This window comes from Centrocercus urophasianus, unplaced genomic scaffold (genome assembly GCF_019232065.1).
Source record: "Centrocercus urophasianus isolate 14NV4802_14NV808 unplaced genomic scaffold, USGS_Curo_1.0 seq_17, whole genome shotgun sequence".
Taxonomy (NCBI): Eukaryota; Metazoa; Chordata; class Aves; order Galliformes; family Phasianidae; genus Centrocercus; species Centrocercus urophasianus.
Genome location: NW_024884722.1, coordinates 19,959,280 through 19,979,469, shown reverse-complemented (window position 1 = coordinate 19,979,469; position 20,190 = coordinate 19,959,280). Strand labels below are relative to the sequence as shown.

General features: G+C 41.0%; 1 protein-coding gene and 1 long non-coding RNA gene across 3 annotated transcripts in view; one reads left to right on the top strand and one right to left on the bottom strand.

Moving 5' to 3' along the window:
- The window catches only part of LOC122160240, a 103,764-nt gene that overhangs the window by 36,933 nt on the left and 46,641 nt on the right, over positions 1-20,190 (top strand). For both annotated transcript variants that reach the window (XR_006168758.1, XR_006168759.1), the window contains exon 3: positions 16,410-16,529. This is a non-coding gene — a long non-coding RNA (uncharacterized LOC122160240). The remainder of the gene's footprint in view (positions 1-16,409; positions 16,530-20,190) is intronic.
- On the bottom strand, positions 7,190-15,338 carry PLAU (plasminogen activator, urokinase). Its single transcript, XM_042818613.1, has 11 exons — positions 15,269-15,338; positions 13,662-13,771; positions 12,737-12,791; positions 12,461-12,565; positions 11,836-12,001; positions 11,350-11,438; positions 11,068-11,257; positions 10,321-10,475; positions 9,562-9,702; positions 9,256-9,404; positions 7,190-8,402 (listed from the first exon to the last, which is right to left on the bottom strand). The coding sequence occupies exons 2-11, from the start codon at positions 13,719-13,721 to the stop codon at positions 8,208-8,210; spliced, it is 1,305 nt and encodes a 434-aa protein (XP_042674547.1). The 5' UTR covers positions 13,722-13,771; positions 15,269-15,338; the 3' UTR covers positions 7,190-8,207.

Below are 20,190 nucleotides of genomic sequence, written 5' to 3'. Positions count from 1 at the left end.
AAGCAGAACACCCCAGCCTAGATTTAGTCCCTCCTTAGTCTTCCTTAAAGCTGGGAACTTAAAATATTTCTACCGTCTTCAAGTTTGATGATAGACTGAATAGGAATTTCCAGCCCGGACTTTTAATGGAATCTTCTGCAGCAAATCGGATGCTTGAATGATGTCACATACAAAAGTACCTGCAGAAATAACCTGGCTATATTTGTTTCATCTTTGATCATGGCAGCTGTTACTGTAAAGCAAGTTGTCCATCCCTACCCTCTCATATGACCACACTGACTTATGCTATTCTATAAAATCTATGATTGCATATACTTCCACGTTTACAAAATGTCTTTATCCATTCACATCGATCCAAGTTGTCTCAACATGAAGACTTTCATAGCCAAATCCAATACCAAAAAATTACTGAAATTACTGTTTCAGGAAGCACAGTTGTAAGAAGACTGCTGAGGCTCTCCAGAAATCAGACAGAAGCCATTACACAGCTTAGGAGCTGAAAAGGTCATCTTGATGCTTGAATGTTGGAGCTTGAACTATTTTGCTGATTTAAGTCTGACAGCTGTTTGTCCTGATGTGCTGTAGTGATTCCAAGTGTGTGCTGCAATCTTTGTGGAACAGCTGCATTCCCAATGGCTATAGTGATTCTCAACATCTGCAGGAATGTTCAGATTTATGTCATTTGGGGAAGCTCTGCTTTAACTTTGGCTAACATTTTGTGCCACAGCACAAGAAAATTTAAGGAAGAATTAGAAAGTGGTGTTTCTTAATTACTGTTGCTGAAGGTATTAATATACTGCATGTAGAAAATCAGTGCTGGGACCAGCTTTGATGCTTTGGCTGCAGTATTTGTAAATGTCTGCCTGTTTTGCTGGAATTACACTGCGTCACCAAACAGGTGTCTGATCTTAAAATCTGCCTGCCTGTGACTGGCAGTTTCTGGTGGCTGCTTGTGATTTTTGAATTGTTTTGATTGCCTCCTTATGATAATACTCTGCTTTGTGAGATTTTCATCACACACAGAGGCTTTTGGCCTGGAACTTGCTGAGGTAATTCATGCTTATGATACCACATCATAACATTACATACAAGACAATTTTCAGATATTCAGTAGAGAAATGACATTTCCACTATCCAATGGGGGATATTCTTTTTACTCTCTTGCCATTTGCACATGTAATTCATTGAAAACACATTGCAAATATGAGATGGAAGCAATTAATTTGATTCTAGTTTTATCTAGAATATTATTTTAAGTCTGGAATATTATCTTAAGCGTCACAGAAACATTTGCTCAATATCTTTTGTTTTGTTATTAGTTTGCCATTGGGAGACTTCCCTTCAAAGGTTAATTCAGAGATCCACACCACTGTACATCACAGGAGCTGCATCTTACAGCCACTTTTTAGCAAGGCATTTCAATTCACTGCTGTGTAATGCTATTACTAAACTCTGCATTTTCATGGAGTCATCTCAGTCACCAAGCACTGTTCGTTCCATAATAGAGCATGGAATCTGAGATGAGATTATTTCCATAATCTCTTCCAAATTCATGGCAGTATCCCAAACCAGTATCAGACTTATCTCTTTTTTGTATCGAAGTTCTGAAAAACTCAAGTGGAAGAGGTTCAGCACCTCGTTTCATGCTGTTCATTTTAGTGCTTCACTACTCTTACTGTTAGAAAAGTTTTCATAATATTGCAGTTTAGTTTCCCTTCCTGCAGTCAGGCTTATTGTTTCTTAGCCTGACTCTCACAGATACAGAGCAACAGCTTTTCCCCCTTGAAGAAAATCTTCCTTTCAAGTGTTGCTTCTTTAAACAAAACAAATTATTTTCAACCTTTTCCCCTTATCACATTCTAGACCACGAATCTTATTTGCTGTGTTGTCATCAGGGAGAGTGATGTGTGTAGCAGGACACAGCTGAGTGTCATCAGAGGCCCTTACAGGACTTGCAGACTGTGTGCAGGTGAATGTGTCAGTACGTTTATGGTTTTTAACTCAGTGTTGCCAATTTAAGCCCTCCCCGTGGTTTGCTGTGCCTTCTGGATCTGCTTTAATATCAGTCATCTCTCACCTGCATCTGTTTGTTTATTCACCGCTGTCTTCACCAACTTTCATCTTGGTTGCTTCCAGTGAATCTGGTTTGTTAAGCTCACACTGAATTCTGTTTAGACAGTGGCATACTTGTGTCCTTCCAAGCTTCAAACATCAGTGAGGCCAGAGAGAGGCAGCCGCAGTCCGACTGAATCCATGTGTCAGCTGGCACAGGAGTTGGTCATGCTGCTTGTATGACTCAGCCTGTACATTCACACTTGCTTGTGTACATTTCATTTTACTGTTCAAGAGGTACATTATACTTGCTCCATAAGTCGCTTATATTTTCACTTCTTTAAGTTCCACTGGCCGTAAAGTTAAACGTTGCAGTTCTGTTCAGATTGTCCATTTGAATATGGCATGTGATGCACTGAGTTTGGAAGGGGGGTACTTCAAGTCTGAACCCATTTTTGCTCATTAATGAATATGCATGCTTTCAAGTACATCACATTTTTTTGCCTTATAAGTGAAGGCACTTAAACCTACACACTACAAGTCCAACAAATGCAGAGGTGTTTGATCCTCTTTTCTGTGGAAAGCTCTTTTTGCTCCAAAGCAAGCAGTGTGGTTTAGTGTCAGATATGTGACCAAAACTTGGTGACAAAATAGTCCTACTGCGCTGCATTAGTGCAGGGTTCAGTATAGCCAAAATCCTCTCCTGCATACAATTTCATACGCAACAAATAGGTGACTTTGTATCATGTTTCATTAAAACTTAGTTTATTTAGAACACATTTTATTTTTAAGTGGTTTGAGTCACGTTTTAGTTCCTACTTCCATTAAAAAAGCTTCAGCTATATAAGGCAAAGTGGTCTGTCCATTCAGGATGCATCACTTCCTTTTAAGAGATGACATGTTTAACCATCTTCCCATCTCCTGGACACGTTAGCTATGACTTTATATCTTACCACATTTATTTTGTGAAAGTTTTGAAGATAAACAAAGATCTGAGATCTTACTATTCATGATTGAAAGGTTTCTGAGTTAGATCTCTTCTCTTTGGCTAGTGCTCATCCCTGAGCAGTTTCTGAATGCTTATCTCCTATTCTTTCCACTGCCTGCCACATAACTAAAGTCAAAGAATCTCTCTTCTTAAGTAAAAGCAGATTTATGGTATCAAGTTTTGTTCTATATATATGTTTGTACACAGAAGATATCCAGTATCTTCCATCAAGGTTCTCTCTGGTATTTCTGTTGCCATTCTGCACTGGTGCTCTCTCCAGGCACAGCTCTCAAGTCTATTTCTATTGCTCCTCCCAGTGCCATAAGTTGGATCATCTGTTCACTCTCTATAAACAGGGAAAGAAAGTGTTGCCAGGGGCCTCTGTTGCAGGAAGAGAAGCTTTTGCACAATTTTGCTCTCATCTTCTGCCCTTCTTTTTCCCAGGCTCTGATAACTAGACAGCCAAATGATATTGCAGTTGTGGGGCCCAAGTCACATAGATGATATTGAAAGTACAGAACACAAGGGAAAGTGCAACAAGATGTAGAGCAGCAAGACTGCAGGTCACAGTGAGTGAGGATCCACTCAGGTGTGACAGCAGTAGGTGCAGAAATAAAAGAAAGAAGCTGCTTACATTCAAAAAGCCTGTAAGGTCCTCAGGTAGGCAGGGGTCTCTAGATGATATCACCTCACCTCCACTACTAACTCTTAAATGAAGTCTGGGAAGAGGTAGAGCCAGGATTCACCCCTTCCATTGGCTCGTGTGCATTGCACGCACCTGCGCTCCCCTGGGTTGGCCCTGCCTTCCTTCCAGGTGCTCAATCACAGGTTAAACTTGTGACTTAGCATTTCCACTACAGAGGGTATATGAAGTATGGTAGAAGCCAAAGCAGAGAAGTATGTATGTTTGTATATTTAAGTCTTTCATTTTTCCTGGGGCAGTTTAACATACACTAAAGAACAAATATGACTGCACACAAGCAGCCATCAGTCAGAGCCTTAAAACCTGATACTTGTATCTGGGAGTGTACTACCCAGAAAAAAATCATCTACGTTTCCTCTGCTCTTAAGGTTCTCTCTGTATTCATGCTTTCCTCAGAGTTTCCTAAATTTCAGAATGAAAGACTTTAATGCAATTTTTGTTTGCACCTTCATTCTTGTTCATGATTATGGGAACAATTCGAAATTTGTATTTTATTGACCTGGCTTTATTCATACAAAATCTCACAGACGTCAGTGAGAAATACACACTTTGTTATGATGATGATAATATACAGCATCTCTGTTGCAAGTCTTATGACAGTGCTTTAAATGCTTAAATGAAGTGCTGAAGTGAGAAATCGTTACCATCCCAAAGGATATGACTGAAATGTAGATTTTTGTGTAAAACTGTTCATGTTACTTGATTAACTGCTCTGTTATCTGATTTTCTAGACAGTAGCTATGAGCACCTTCCTCCTCTTCGTGGACAGTCTCTAAAATCTGTTGTAGAGGAGATCTCCAACTAATTGTCCAACAAATGCAGTTTTAACTCCCTGCACAAACTTTAACTGGCAGTCCACAAAGTGTGCGTTCACCAAACAACTCTACCATGAACACTGGTGACTTCTACTAAGAAAATTCTGTTTGCAGGTCCCAACCATAGATTGTATTACTGAAGTATTCACAGCCCAGTACTGTTGCTTACCATTTTGTGTTTTAAGTGGTGATTGCTGCCTTTGCTATGGTGCTGGCAAATTACTTGCAAGCTTCTCTCTCTCTCTCCACCAGAGAAATCATACCAGGTCAGATCTGTGGGAGAAAGGAAATACTGGCCCACATGTTTTATAGATAGGAAACTGAAGTATAAAGATGTTGTGACCTAACAGTAGCAGAGCTGGCAGTAGTCCAGATGTCACATGCTTCAGGCTTGACTCTAAAGGACAAGATTTCATTAAGATTCCTATTCCCGTATTCCATCAGAAATATGCAAGCTTCATGTACCCAAACTAAAATAAGCAACTAGATGTCGTACATATCTCAGAAATAAAAGTGTGCTTATTGGATGGAGGAAGTTCAGCTGATGCTTTCTCTGTTGATACACATTTTTTTTAAAGACTGCTGTAGTTGAGTTTGTACCTCAGTAATTCTGAATTCATTTTCCTTGCTATGAAATGAAGATATTGATTAATTTAATAATGAGTTGAATTTATCTACCTCATCTCTATTTGACCAAAATAAAAAAGTATTCGTCTTTTTTTTTAAAGTATCTTTGATGTCTATAACATGACAAAAAAGAACTTGACCAAAGGAGTGTCTTGAGTGCTTTTTAGAAAGAATCCGTTCCTTCTCAGGTACTGCTCACCTCTAGTCAAAGCACTGCTTTTGGGTCACAATGAATTGCTTGATTAATCTTTCTCCAAAGTGTTTCTGATATCTGGAGTCATTCATTGTTAAGCAGTGATAGAGATCAAATGTGTGTGTGAGAATCCCACAAGGAATGATTGCACATAAACACTGAGATATTTTTCTTAACTGCAGCAAGCAAGTAAATGTTATCAACTGATACATAAAAATCAGTGAATGTTGCTAATGATCCTCTGTTTTGACCTCCTTATAACACAAATTTTGCATTTATGAGAGGAGACAAAAAAGTAGTTAGTACCCACAACAAAGCATTTGGGTAGGAACTTTTCTTGAAAATAGGCTAAAAATGGCCAAGTTGCTGGCTCTGATCTTTTCACCAATAACTACTGGAGTCCTGCTGGCCTGCTGTGTCATTTTTTTTGGATGGATAGGATTAATAATTTAAGAAATTAGCTTGCTGATGAGCCTGCTAATTTGTTCTGTGATGGCCATTTCAACATGGGATATCATTTTTCACATTCTTAAATGCTTGGCAGGATATTATGTTGCTGCATGCAAGCCTTTTGCTTTAACATTTAAAAACATCACAAGTGTCACACTTACATATGATGCTGGGATACAGACTCTTACCTGTTGTAATGGAAATACTAATTGAGGTCTTGAAGCAGTGATTGAGCACCTGGTGGAAGGCAGGGCCAGCCCAGGGGAGCTCAGGTGCATGCAGTGTGCTTGAGTGACTGGAAGGCACGGAGCCAGGACACATGCCTTACAGACCTCATGTTTTGGCAGTGGAGGCAAGGGAATCTTGCTGGAGATCCCTGCCTTCCAAGGGTAAGCAGATCTTTCTCCTTTGGTTCTGTGTCTACAGCTGCTGCATTTGGGCATATCCTCACTGTAGCCTAGGACTTTGCTACCCTGCAATCACTGCTGTGCTTTCCATCCCATTGTAGTGTTACACCCATGAGTTTGCTGTAAATGCTGCTTGTAGCAGTGTCCCCAATGTATCCGTTTCTCTTAACTACTTTCAAAGAAGCAAAACCACAGCAAAGTATTCTCCTTCAGATGTTGAAGTGATGCTAGAATTGAACTAGGTTCCCCTCAGAAGGGAAGCTCTTGTACATATTTTTCAGCCTTGGATGTTTGCCTAAACAACAGAACATATCTTCAACAAGGATTTACTTTGTGTTAATAATTGTGATATTTTGTCCAGAACTGGCAATGCAGTTGGCTTTCAGTATTGGGTTGTTCTCAGTACTTTGTTATGAATTCTTTTCTGGCTGAGCTTCTTTCTTGAGGGGGGGAGGAAATAGTGAAGTGTAAGTGAAGCTCTTGCTTGATACACCGTTTATATTAATGAAAATGTTACTTAAAAGTGCTTAATATCAACGCTAAATGTATTTCTTTTCTAAAAATCCTGTTACTGAGGAAAGCAAAATCACTTTCCTTCTATCACCTATGATATTGTTGCAGTGGGTTGGTGAAGGGAGCATACGATGCTATTACACCTGTACTCACACCTTGTTAAAGATAGGGAATGCACTTTTGAAACCAGGTTTCTGATTGCCCACTGCCCTCCAGCAAGTGGCTGGGAACTCAATCACTGAGCATGCTAACTGTATTTCTTTAAGGTGAAACCAAAACAGCATAGTTTGCTTTAGGAATTCAAACCAGATGTGCTGCAGTTACTTGGGAGCATCTAGTCTATGCACAACCCTGCAGCTTATATTGTACAGATCTGTGTACAGTGGTTGACATTAGAACTTCAAAGCATTGTCTTCCCTTTACGAAAGAGGAACAGCTATATAAGAATAATAGTTTTATTGATAGTCTTACATATATAATACAAATAATAAGTTAAACATAGTAAAAATTAAATAAAATGAGGTTCCAGCCCTCATACAAATAATTCCATCTATAAAAAAAAAAAAACGAGTTTAAAAATAAAATCAAAAGTCGTGAGGGAAAAAAGTCATTTCCGTATCATATCAGTTAGATGAATGGAAATGAAGTTCTGACTTTTGTTCTGACTTTCAACATCAGTAGCACTCAGTGCATATTTGAATCCATTTGAATCAATTTGAATCCATAGCTCTTCTCTGGGTTGCATAGGTAATGGAGAAAATTGGTACCATCAGACTTCTAAGGGAACCCAGGCTCCTTTGGATGGGACCTGGAAGTGCAGTCACATTAATAGTTTTCCCTCTTTAGCATAGTTCTTTGGTGGAATACCTCAAAAGCTTTTAATGCTAACACAGCTGCAGTTGCCATTGCTAAGATTTTAGTATTTTTTGGATCTACAGGCATGAGTCCTGTATACCAAGCGTTGCTTCAGTCAGAGTGGACTTCAGTCCTTCTTCACATATTGATGATAATCAGTGCTGATGCAGTTTCTTGCACATTCTGAGGCAACGTCTGTTCACATTCCCAGTACTGGCCTTCATAGGTTAGGTTTCTATCATTCCACATTGTTTGGAGTGATGGGGAAAGATGTTAGAGAGATGCTGTATGCAAAATGCACCAGTTAAATAACTTTGAGCTTCACCAATACTTTCAGAACAAATGCCAGTTTGTAAATTAAGTGGACAGTTAACTTGATATCTACAGTATTGTGCATGGGAATACTCATTTAAATGTTAAATATTTTAGATTCCCATTGAGTGGTTTTCAGTAACTAAGAGTAGTGAGATAGTATCAAGTTCTGCATCAGAAACACTGTAGTGGCAAACTACATGATCAGTTAAAAGCAAGAACTCTGATATTCAGGGCTTTGGTGTCCTGGTCACGGTCTCATTGTTATTCAAGTCCAGAAGTACACAAATGGTCACTTTGGTTCAGGGTAAGAGTGACTTTTGGTAACCACTGCATTCATATTAGAGTCAATCCAGTTAAGGTAGCGAGTAACTCTGGTGTAAACACCGGGCTTGTTTTTCTTTGCACAGCCATCTCCCCAGCTGACAATCCCATAAAGTGTCATCCTGCCATTGTGCTCACAGACCATGGGGCCGCCAGAATCTCCCTGACAATGGAAAAAGAACACATTAGGATGTTTTCTGTAGATGCAACTTTGATAACAGGGAGCCTGCGATTACTGTTTTTCTGAATTGAAGCAAACAGTAGATACATACAAGCTAAAGCTATGGTCTTTGAGAATACTGCATAAACAAAAGAGAACGCTCAGCATCTGTTGCAACTACAGCATAAGGTCAAGAGTTCTCTATCCCCCCTAGCTTGCCCAGGTTGGACGGATACTTTGGAGACAACATCCAATGCTCAAAATCACAGCTCTTAGGCTAGTTGTACGAGGTCAAAGCAAATATGCCCTATTCTGCATCATATAATTGTTTCCCTACCCACAAGATACTTGCATGCTTAAGGGTAACTACTGGTTGTTGTTTTTTTCAGTGGCATATTGGCCAGACTGCCCAGTGAGGATGCAGGGAAGCAAATCCATTTTTGAGGAATTTGCATGAGGTCTCAGTGATGTCCTGTTATCCATCTCTTAACTCTCTGCTGAGATGCAGTTAAGATTAAGCAAGTGTAGCTGAGGCAGGCATAGCTATTGTAATCCTCTAATGTGTCTACCTCCCAGCCACTGCCAGAACAAATTGTAACATCTCCAGGAGCAGCAGGATTGCAGTGATTGCTGATCCTTGAAAAGCGGACCTGGAGAGGTTAACACCAAACTCTTCATCCTTCCCTGTCTTCAGCCACTCTAAGAGTCAACTCTAGTAGCTACAGCAAATTCCCTTTACTCAAAAACTCTCTTGAGTAGCAGAATTACAAGATGCTGCTATGCTGCAGTTGATTCATTCAATATACTTGTTAAAATCATTTAGAGGAACAACATTAAAAAAAAAAAAAGTTTTTACCTTGCATGCATCTGTTTCCCATATTGGGTCTCCAGCGCAGACCATGTTGTCAGTAACTCTGATGCTGTCATAGTATTTATTTTTGCAAGTGTCCTGTGATATTAAGTTTACAGTGGCTGACATTAGTCTTTGAGCATAGTAAATATCATCTAGGAAAAAAAAAAAAGGAAAAATGTCATTTTGGGGAGTTGAATATGAGGCACATAGAGTAGTAGTCTGTGGTTCTTTTGAAGATCATGCTATGAAAAAAGCCAACCAGTTTCCACAGAGTTCGAGTAACAGTTTGGAAAGAAGTCATTCACTTACAAGAATTCTGTTTTCCATAGCCAGCTATCTCACACCGGGTATTGTCATACAGCTTAAGGTTCTTCTCTGGCAAGCAGACTGTTCTGACGTAGTTGGATTCTACTGCACACTGTCCAGAAGCTGTTCTTATTCTTATCAAAGCTAACAACAACAACAAAAAAGATTACTTAATTTGTGAAGCAAGTTCCCTTCAAGTTCTCTGATAATTGGAGTATCCAGTACAGTTAATGGGAATATTTACATTTTGTTCTCATAATATTTAGTTTTTCTCATTGCTTTTGGAATTATGAGAATCATTATTTGGTGACAATTAATTTTGCAGCATTGAGTGACAGAATTCAGGTCATAGGCAAAAGTTCAGTGTCAAGAGTAAGGGTAGCAAGTCTGTTCTGTGTAAGTTACAGAAACCTAACTGAATTCATTAGTTTAGGGAAAGGTTTGTAAAAGGGGGAGAGACTTTGAGAAGTATGATTTATTTCAGGAAAACCTTTAGCTCATGTGCTAGCTAATATGGCGTTCCCTTTCTACATAATGTAACCTACTGTGCATGCACTGTCTCAGTCTATGGTGTTTTGCATCTGTGATGTGCCACAAGCTAGCCGTGATCTCGCTCACCACAGACCTAGTTCTCAGAACTACCTGTCTTCTGCTCCCTTTATCTTTGCTCTAGTTCTACTTCTTTTACTTGATGTACCCCATAACTACACAGTTTTCAGATATCCTCGGTGTTTTAAAGGTTCATATTAAGATGATGCTTACCAATATCATTATCGTTGCCTCCCGTGTAGTCTGTAAAGTCAGGATGAGAGATTATTTCATCCACCATGAATATCTGTTCATGTTCATCGGTAGCATTCAGTACAGACTTTCCAAGGACGACTGTGTAGTCTGACTTGTTTGGTTGCTTTTTTGTCCTGTTGAAGTACAAAGATTCATGAAGGCTACTATTCTTGAGAGTGAGGTTACCAACTTAAAATCGAATTCCTTGTTTGGTTTCTTGTTCACTTAAATGCAGACAAGAAAAAGCAACAAGAATGTTGATAGACTATGTTGATAGACTAGGAAGGTTTGCTGATTCATCACTTGTAGTGAACAAGCTAGACGTTGGGGCACTGTGAGAGGCACACCTAGCTACTGCTACTCATGTCTGTCATCAGCAATAAGACTCCCTGCCAGAATGCAAGGTGGATCAGCTATCTATAGGAAAAAAATGTACTGAATGTACATCAAGACAATTTTTAGGTTTCAGAAACAGATAAGTTGAAGTGAAATCCTGGCTAAAGTTGTTTCAGCTGCCATAATCCATCCAGCTGTTTGTATTTTGCTAGGCATGGACTTGCAAAGGCCTAAGGTTCATGGCTGCTCCTCTTCTTCTGCTTAAGAGAGACTGTCATAACTATGGTAGATTTGAAGGTTTGCTCATTCAGCAATGAGGGGAAAATAAGGAAATCTGTTGAAAGAAGTTGCAGATAGGAAGGATGCAGAAATTCAGAACTTCACACTTACGGATCATAGAAACAGTGTGCTGCTGTAAGCACCCAGCAAGGGTCGATGAGGCTGCCACCACACTGAAAGCGGTCAGTGCCCTTTATGGTTTGGAAGATGCCAGCTATCCAAGGTTGAGTCTCAACCTCAGCCTGGCTTCCACCAACAATCTTGAAGTACTTGCTGAAGCTTCTTTGGCCACATGTATGCCCTATGAAAGAAAGTTTTGTTCAGATGTTCACGTGATTGGCAAGCATCAACTTTGTGCTAGAAATCCATTGTTTTGAAACCAGTGTTACTTACCACACTTCTCCACGGTGCTGCAGGGTGTTTCTTGAATGAAGTATCCTCTCCTGGTGTAGCACCAAGGCCTGCTCCTTCCATTTGGGTTTCTGGAAGATAAAGGAAGTGTTCTTTTTATAAACCCAGTTCTTAAAAAAATAATAAAAATAAAATGATAATATGTTAGAATTCTAACTGTCCTGGAAAAGCCAAAAGTGTTTTCTTGTAAGAAACGTTGGAGAAGGCAATTAATTGTTTGAACGCAGGACTGGCAGCTTGTTTTGTCACAGCTGAAACTTCCCTTTAGGGTTATTGATGTGATACGGTGGCTCTGCAAAATTCTCAGCAGCTTTATTAAGCAGTAAGAAGTCTAAGCACTTCAGAGAGTCTCATTCCAAATTAAATTCAAACTGATCCCTGAAATACTCTGTTATTCCTTTAAACACATATCATCCCTCAAAGCTCTTCTGGTAATGTCATCATGGGAAGAATAATGCATCATCTTACCTGCAGTAGTTATGCTTGCCCAGTCCAAGCTGCAGAGCGTTCTTCAAATCAACATGGTAATCACCCCTCCTGATGACTGAAGGAAGGTCCCAATACAGACAACCTGGGTCTGCTGCCATTCCTCTGTAGCTCTCCCCATTCCCACTGTAGCATATGCTGTCAGTGTCTGAGAAAACAAACATTTGTAAGCAGCATGTTCTGTTTATAATTGTTCTGAGACAGAAGTAATCTGTATGGGTCATTTTAGTGATAAAGTGTGCATTTCACAAGAAAAAAGATGATACAAAATCTGGATTGATTATATATTCTTACTTTATACATGAAATAACTTATGCTTAGCAATTTCAATGTACTTCACAATGGATACTAACAAGTTCATTTTACAAGCTACAACATTATTGAGGGATGGAAGAACACTTCTGAGGAGGGAGGGACAAGAAAATTACAGATCCCAATTTTGCTCCAATATTTGGCTATTTCTCCTTACCTTAATTATTATTAAAAAAAACTGCTGGAGGATATTAAGTTGTGTTTATAGGTAGCACTTTCACATGAGAATCCTTACTCATGATTTTCTTAATTTTCCAATTCATTTAGTTAGTATTAAGGAAGGTGGATACCCTACCTATTTCACAGTGAAGTCCACCATATCCTTCTGGGCACAGGCAGCGCTTCATTTGGCTGAAGAACTGATAGGTAATGCAAGTTCCACCATTCAGACAGTGGCATTCTGCAAATGAAAGATACCAGTAGTAAGAGGCAAAACACTTGAGTGGTTGAGTGAAATGCAGTTGCAAACTAAGTTTCAGCTGCATATAATTGAAAGCCTTCTCTCTTAGATAAAGATGTAATTGCAGGCTAACAAGCTCTTTTTAGGTTCAAGTAGAACAGAGGTACTTACCTCTATGTTGGGGTCTCTGTTTATGTGGTAACTTGTAGTACTGCCTCATGTAAACCTAAGCAGACAAAAAGGAAAGAAATTATTGAAGGACGCAGTTCCTTTGACACGTTTCTATTACGCAGTACAGGACTGTGCTGTTTTCTACTGCATGCCTTCTCTAACAATTTAAAGTTCTTGTGTGTAGTTACTAGCTGAATTTGCTCTACTGAGTCTACATATGATCATATATGATTTACGTATGATTGAAGTGGAACTCTGAGCAAAGCAGATGAACACATCACACTAGAAAACCCTCTGAAGAACTCTACCAATCTGCTCCCACTGCACCTGGTCAACATTGCAGTTATTTCTTCTGTGAGGATCTGGTCAGTTCCCAGAGGTGAAAAGATAAATTCTCCCTCCACACCTCTCAGGTACTGAGCAGTGCAGCAAAGGTGGAATGTGCTCCAGCTGCCTGTCACTGGTGACCTTGGTGCTTCATGCTTGTGCATGATAGTCAAAATATTCAAAATCAGGTCTGTGTCTCCTTTTTCAGCTTTGTATTCAAGCAGGTCAAGACAAATTTATTTGAAGGCCCAATTTTCTCCTACATAAAACACCACTGAGTTCTTGGTACTTTGTGTCCAGGTCCAAGCTGTTTTATAGAAAGATAAATGCTGGATTTCTTGGTAACTGCATGATGTCCTCACTATTTTAACCCTAGAAGACATCTCAATGTGGAACAGAATCAGAGGAAAAAACAAAGTGTTCAAATATGAATTTTCTGGAGATATATGTGCAGCAGATGTAAATGCAAAGGCAGCAGAAAGAGCAGTTCAAGTCAGAAATCCAGCACCGTGTCCAAAGCAGAAGTATAATTAAAAAAAAAAAAAAAAAAAAGGAAGTGGATCCAAGTAAAAACCCCCTCACTTATTTCAAAACTTACAGAGTCTAGTCCTGTGACAAGCGTGCCGAGAGTTATTGTGAAGAGGATGAGTAACTTCATGTTGATAGTTAAGTTCTCACTTTGTTCCTCACCTTAGTTTTCTTTCGATTCTGAAAATAAAAGAGGAATTCAGTGACATGTTGTATCTTGCAGCATCAGCTTTCTTGTGGCTGTTGTCTTACCTGGTTTGAGTAACAATACAGTGAGCAGAAGAATTGAGAACTGACTTAACTGTGGAATGTCTGCATATTATTTCCATAAATTAGCTTAGATTTGCTATGATTAGATTAGCTATGATTTTATCATTTGAAGCCTTTTTATGCATTTAGAAACACAGATTTTTGCAGAGTTCACATGAAGCAGAGATAGGGAAGCTGGAGAAATCCAGACTCTGGGTTGTGGACTACTCTGCAATGTGGACTAGCAGTCAGAAAGCGGCAGATCTATTTAGCTGCAGTCCAGCTCTTTGTGCTCATTTAACTGATTATTACTGCCTTGCAGCAAGACTTCTAAACAGTCTGAACATGCACACTGAAGCGTGGGAAGGAACACTCAGCTTTCAGTGCCTCCCGAGCTGCCGGCTGGCTCTTGCTGCTGCTGAGAGCTTGCATAAGCCCAGGCACCTCAGGAGCGCTGCAAAGTCCTGAAAGTCTGGTCCTGCGGTTGCTGCATGCATGGTATTAGAGAGGCTTAAACCTCTTCTGTCCTGATATTGTGTGTGCAGCTGCCTGCTGCAGCCAAGCACACAAAGGGATCAGCCCAAGAGTGAGTGTTACAAATCAGTCTGCAAAAGGATAGGGGGTTGCTTGAAAAAACAGCAAATATAAAATTTGCAGTACAAGTCATGGGAATGAATACCGGATTATTATTATTATTGAAAGAGAAAAGCACCTTCAGTTCTAAAATAAAAAAACAAAAAAAAGAGAAAAGTTAAAAGAAGCCATAGGACCTTGGTTTGTGTGACTCTAGTGAGCAATGCAGAGCAGGTGCTGAAGTGCTGCTCTGTGCTTTCAGAGGTTCTGACATCAGACCAATTTTAGATTGGTCTTACAAACTGAATGCCCACAGACAGTGGGACTGCATCTCCTAGGTTTAACGACAAAGAGATTTGGTGACTAGACTGTAAGACCATAATGTGGTGCTGGTCCAACTACGCGAGAGGAACAGGGGGTTTTTATTTCAAGAAAACGCAGACATGGCCCAAAGCAAACTACTGATGCAGCGCAGCCCTTGCTCAGAGGCAGGCTTCATAATGCAGGGAAGCAGCCTGTGCCCTGTGCTCAGACATGCTTCTCAGGTGCAGCTGGGACTGCAGCAGATGTGCGTTCTCTTGAGCGTTTTTAACTCAATTCAACAGCAATTTTTAACTCCTCTGGCAGGTACGGGACTGATTTGCTATCCATTACCGTGATTAAATCCTCAGGCCCACCCCCCAGCATCCAGCAGCAGCACTGACGATTTCTGTTCCGATCCCGCTGCCAGAGGGCAGCGCGCAGAGCAGAGCTCTCCCGTTACCGACGCGACACGCAATCTGTACTTTGGCGTCGCTGATTTCAAGAGCGATCGCTAAAGCCTGCCGCAACGCTGTCCGCGGACGCAGCACTTACCGACCGGAGCGGCTGAGCCAGGCACGGTGCAGCTGCAGCAGCGGTGCGGAACGGGCGCTATAAAGGCCCGGCCGGGGCGGTTCCTCAGTCGCCGCCCGCCCGCCCCGAGGCGTTCCGCAGCGCCGCCCCCGGGCAGGGCCGCCCCCCGGGGCTGCGGGCGCCTCGCCGTTGCCTCTGCGGGGCCGGCGGTGTGACTCGGGGAATTGGGGGCCGCTGCTGGTTTCGGGGCGGGGGAGCGCGAGCAGCCTGAAGGGGGTGCGGGGCTCCTCCTCGCCTCCGTGGGGCGGCAGGCGATGCGCGATTAAGCGTGGTGAAACAAAAGAGAAACGTGAGAGGCAGCCATGAAAAGAACGGCTTGTGTTGAAGCGTGCTTAGAGGCGCGAACAAGCATGGCGTACTTAAATTTCAGATTTGTGGCGCCGTCCGTGAAGAATGAAGCCCAAATGCCTTCGTGGTTACGAGGATTAGCTCTGCTCAGGTGTGGGTGAGGGCAGAACACACCTGTGCGGAAGCCTGAGGGGTTCCTCCGGCCCGTCTCCGTTGCTCGGTGGGGGCGAGCTGCAGCGCCAATAGCCTGAGGCCCTGCGCTTCCCTAAGAGGTGTCGTGCCTTTGCCGTGTAGTTTCTGCTTTCCAAAGAGTTATTTAAAATGCGGCCATGTCACGAATGGGGATGGCGACATCCTGTCTCATACTTCAGGCCCTGGAAAACAGACAGCCTCCTCTACTCCCAGTCAAGTGTGATTTCCCACACTGGGCTGTGACACTGCAGCAGTGCAGTGAATAACAAAACCCACGCGTGGCATTTGGAGGCATAGTGGTGGTGTTCAGCCTCAGGTACTGGGGTGACTAAGCTGAGGCAGGTCTCCTGCTGCCAGGTAGCTGATGAAAGGCAGTTTCTTCAGGTGCTGCTTCAGAGCAGGGGATGACATGAATTTCCTTTGGGAGGAATACTTTTCATAATTGGGCTATCCGGAGCTTAAGGAGACCAGCCTTCTGTGTTTGACATCTAACTTCATTGGTAAGAAAATGGCTGAGTTTTCTTCTTCCTTCTGCATCTTCTGTGTTGAGTCTTTGTTGTAGAGCCACCCTTACTGAGGAATTGTATGTTTATCTGTTCTATTCCTTTTTGTTGTGTTTCAGCTCCTCAGGCTTGTGTTGGAACAGACTTCTCCACAGAGAGTGTGTTGAATTCATGTTCTCTGGATAACAGAAATTGAGTCTAGAGAAATGGATCAAATGGAAGTCCAGAAATGGGCATAGGTAAGGAAGAAATCTTCCTGCATTTCAGGAGACTGAATTTTCTTATCTCTCTGCGACATCTGAATATTAAAAGCAAATGGATCCTGTAAGAAATAGGAGGGATAACATTAAGGTAGGATCCCTACTGCTCTTTCTTCAATCTAGAGGACTGTCTGTGATGTAAACTTATTCTAGGGATTAAATTCAGTGAAAAATAATCCAGATTTTAAAAGCAGTCTGGAACTTTTATTCTTTGAATGAATTTTAACACACTATTTTTACAAAGTAAGTAAAGAATGGGTCATAGTTTGATCGGGCAGAGGGAGAGGGGAAGGAAGAAGCTTCCAGGAAGAGAAGGGGCTCCTCTGGGTCTGGACAGCTCCTCTCCTTCCTCCTCCACCCCTTCCAGGGAAGAGGTGCCAGGCCTTGGCAGTTTCCTCAAACCTTCTGGAAAAAGAGTCAATGCTCGAGCATCAGGATTTCCTCTTTCACTCTTGTTCCCTGAGGAGTATTTCAGAAGTGAGTAACGACCCTCTCCCTGAGCTCCTGACCAAGCAATGTACATGTCACCTGTTCCTCTTCATTCATTCTTGTTTCAGAGGCTGACGTGCCAAAAAAGCTTGTGTTTTCACTCTGGCACAAGATTTGACAAAAGCCAGAATTCCCTTTTTCTACTGTTTGGCACCTAGGTTTTACTGAAATTCTGTGTTACTTTATCCTTAATGACAAGTGGCCTGGTCTGTGGTGTCACTTTGTTTCAATCACATGGATAAGATACAGATTGCAAATGGTCTGCCAGGTTTGTATTACCTCTTTGGTGTTGATTCCTTTGCCTTGAATATTTGCACCTAGGGAGGTGAATAAATGATAACTAAGCCATTGTGAAGTAAAAATACTGTTCAGGAGAGTGAGATCCAAGAAAGCTGTAGGTGAGTTTGCTTTGGTAGTGGAGGCAACCTCAGAGCAAATAAGACCACATGATCTCCATAAGAACTGAATGATTGTTAGGGAAGCAGAAATGGCTGAGATAATTTGCAGTGCTTGACTTCACGGAGCTAACTGGTTGGTGGCTGCTACAATAAGATCTGAGGTGAGGCTGCAACTGAAATAAACTCTTGGGCTTGTAAATGTCTTGCCTTCTGGCAGAGGCCTTGGAAAAGCTGTAGTTTGGCAGTTCTGGCAAGACCTCATGTCAAGATCTTATAGCTAGACCTGCCTGCACAGATGTGAAATACTCCTGCCCAATGAGTAGGACAGGTGAAAAAGGACTAGTTCTGCTACATAGAGATTTTTTGATAGCTTCAGGGGCAGGATTTTTTCATTATTGCACCTCTCAAGAGGTTGGAAGAACCCTGTTGAAAGTCTTTTACTTACTTTGCCAGCAACTTCTACCTTCTACTGTTAAATTCTTTCTCCTTTGTCATGTCTATGGTTTCAACACTTCTATTATGCGAATTTAGGAGAGGTCTGGGCAAGACGGTAGGGGAAGGAATCAAGAGAAAACAAAGGTGCTGCAAAGTGTGGCAGGACTGATCTTGCAGAGGGCAATTTACCCTCCTGCATAGGAATGTAGCATCTGATAAAAAAAAAAAATACTGTTCACAAAATTTGAAGTTGTTCTCTCATTTCCATGTTTAGAACTGCTAATAACATATTTTTTTCTTTTGTCTGTACATGGATTACAGCACTTAGTAAAGAAAATATATATGAATGGTGATTATTAGCTGCTCATTTGATTCAAGTGTAAACCCCTTGGGATCGTATAATACCTCTTTCAAATAGAGTTCAAATGCAGTGGATCCAACCCTAAAGAGCTAGTATGATTAGGAGCACAGTCAGACAATTCTTGCTTTCCTGCAACCCAGTTACTGATAAAAATCTTGCTGATTCTTTTAATTTATAGTTGAAATAACTTGAATGTTTCAGATTAGTCTGCCAGCCTGACCTAGCAAATATTGAAAAGATAACATTTCATTCCAACTAGATGAGGACACTGACCCTTCTAATGAAATACAGATTTTCTTATCTTATGGTGGTGAGCTGAAAGAGATTACGAGGTTTGTGCTGTGTTGTGGCTGTCACTGGGCTAGAGGTGTTATTAGTTCCAGTATTCTTTTTCATAGCTGGTGATAAAATATTAAAACTAGGGCAAAATACCATCCACCATGCACTTTCTGGTAATCCATCAGCAAACTACACAAGGACAGAATTCATAGAGTTGAAATAATCTTACCACTCATTGTGGTACCCTGATGCTCCACACTGATACTCTCAGACATAGACTCTCTTTGACCTCATTGGAATTTTCATGTGTTTTAGAATTAGAGCCAATACTTGGACATCTGCCCTAATTCCAAACACTTGGCACTGGGAGCAGGAACGTTCTCTGAGCTTCTGCTAAAGGTAATGGGACTCAGTGCAGGGGAAGCAGTCCCCCGTTCAAGGTGCTTTGAGCATCGGGACTCTGTGACCTTCTGTCACCTTCAGTCTGTTACTTGTGAGGAGTACGTTCTGGTTTGTATCACATATAAGTAACAGTTAGTCCTTTGCCTAGTGATTTTCTGTCCTGACAACACAGCTTCTAAGTTTTCACACGAGCAGTTATATGTGCCTGAACCTCTGTCACCTCACAAAAAAGATCAGAGGTAAACTTCACATTCAGTAATCGTGTCTAATTACACATAAGCCAATACAGCACCTAAATCCTCTGGACGTGATTTGTCTTGTCTGTAACGGTCATGGGTTTCTTGAAAGTAGGTCACCTGCCTCCTGCTATGTGTATGGGGATATAAAGAACACAGCTATCTTGACATCTGCTCTGTGTGTTGGAATGGTGCTTCAGATTTAAACAGTATTGGGTTACAGTAAATGTTTGGATTATGGCAGAAAGAATTGCAAAGCAGTGGTGAAATGTTTTATGAGCTTTAAGGGATATTTTCTCACATCAAGCTGTTTTCAATATTCTAGCTTCGGCTTCCAAACACTGGGCACTTTTCCAACAAAATATTTTATTGGCCAAGTTCATTTTTACAGCCATTTTACTACTAACTCTTGAGATAATAATAGATTTGATTGAATAAGCCAATAGATTTCAGATGTTACACTATCAGTATAATGTAAAGAAATAATAGTAGTTTAAAAAAAAAAAAAAGATGAAATACAAAAAACAAGAATGAGTTCTTTCTTTAATCTTATTGTCTTAAATTAGAGCTTGTATGAGACCCAGGAATTTCCAGATTAGCTGATTTTAAAGTGGAATGTGATTCATAAAAATTCTTGTACTTTAATGACTCTTCATTACTTGTCAGTTGTTTGTGGTTGGAAGCAAATGGTGATCTCATTTCCTTTAGGTATAATTCAGCTACTCAGGTTTCTTTGTTTATTTAAAATTTTGTTCCTTTTCCTTGCTGCCTGCTGTGTTTCTTTTATCTTTGTTATCTGTGTGGGTAGAAGTAGCAGTGCTTATCAGCTGAAGGGCACCGGGCTCTGCGGATGCGTGTATTCCAGCTTGCTCTGCTTGCAGCAGGAGTAGCCGGCCTTATCTCCACACTGAGCCAGCGTAATCAAAACTCAGAAAGTTACTTCAGTCACAAGCACCAGCCGCTGTTAGCTCAGCTATTTTGTTACACTAGGAGAGAATGCGGTTGAGGCTTTAAAGCAATAAAGCCTTTCTCAAGCATAG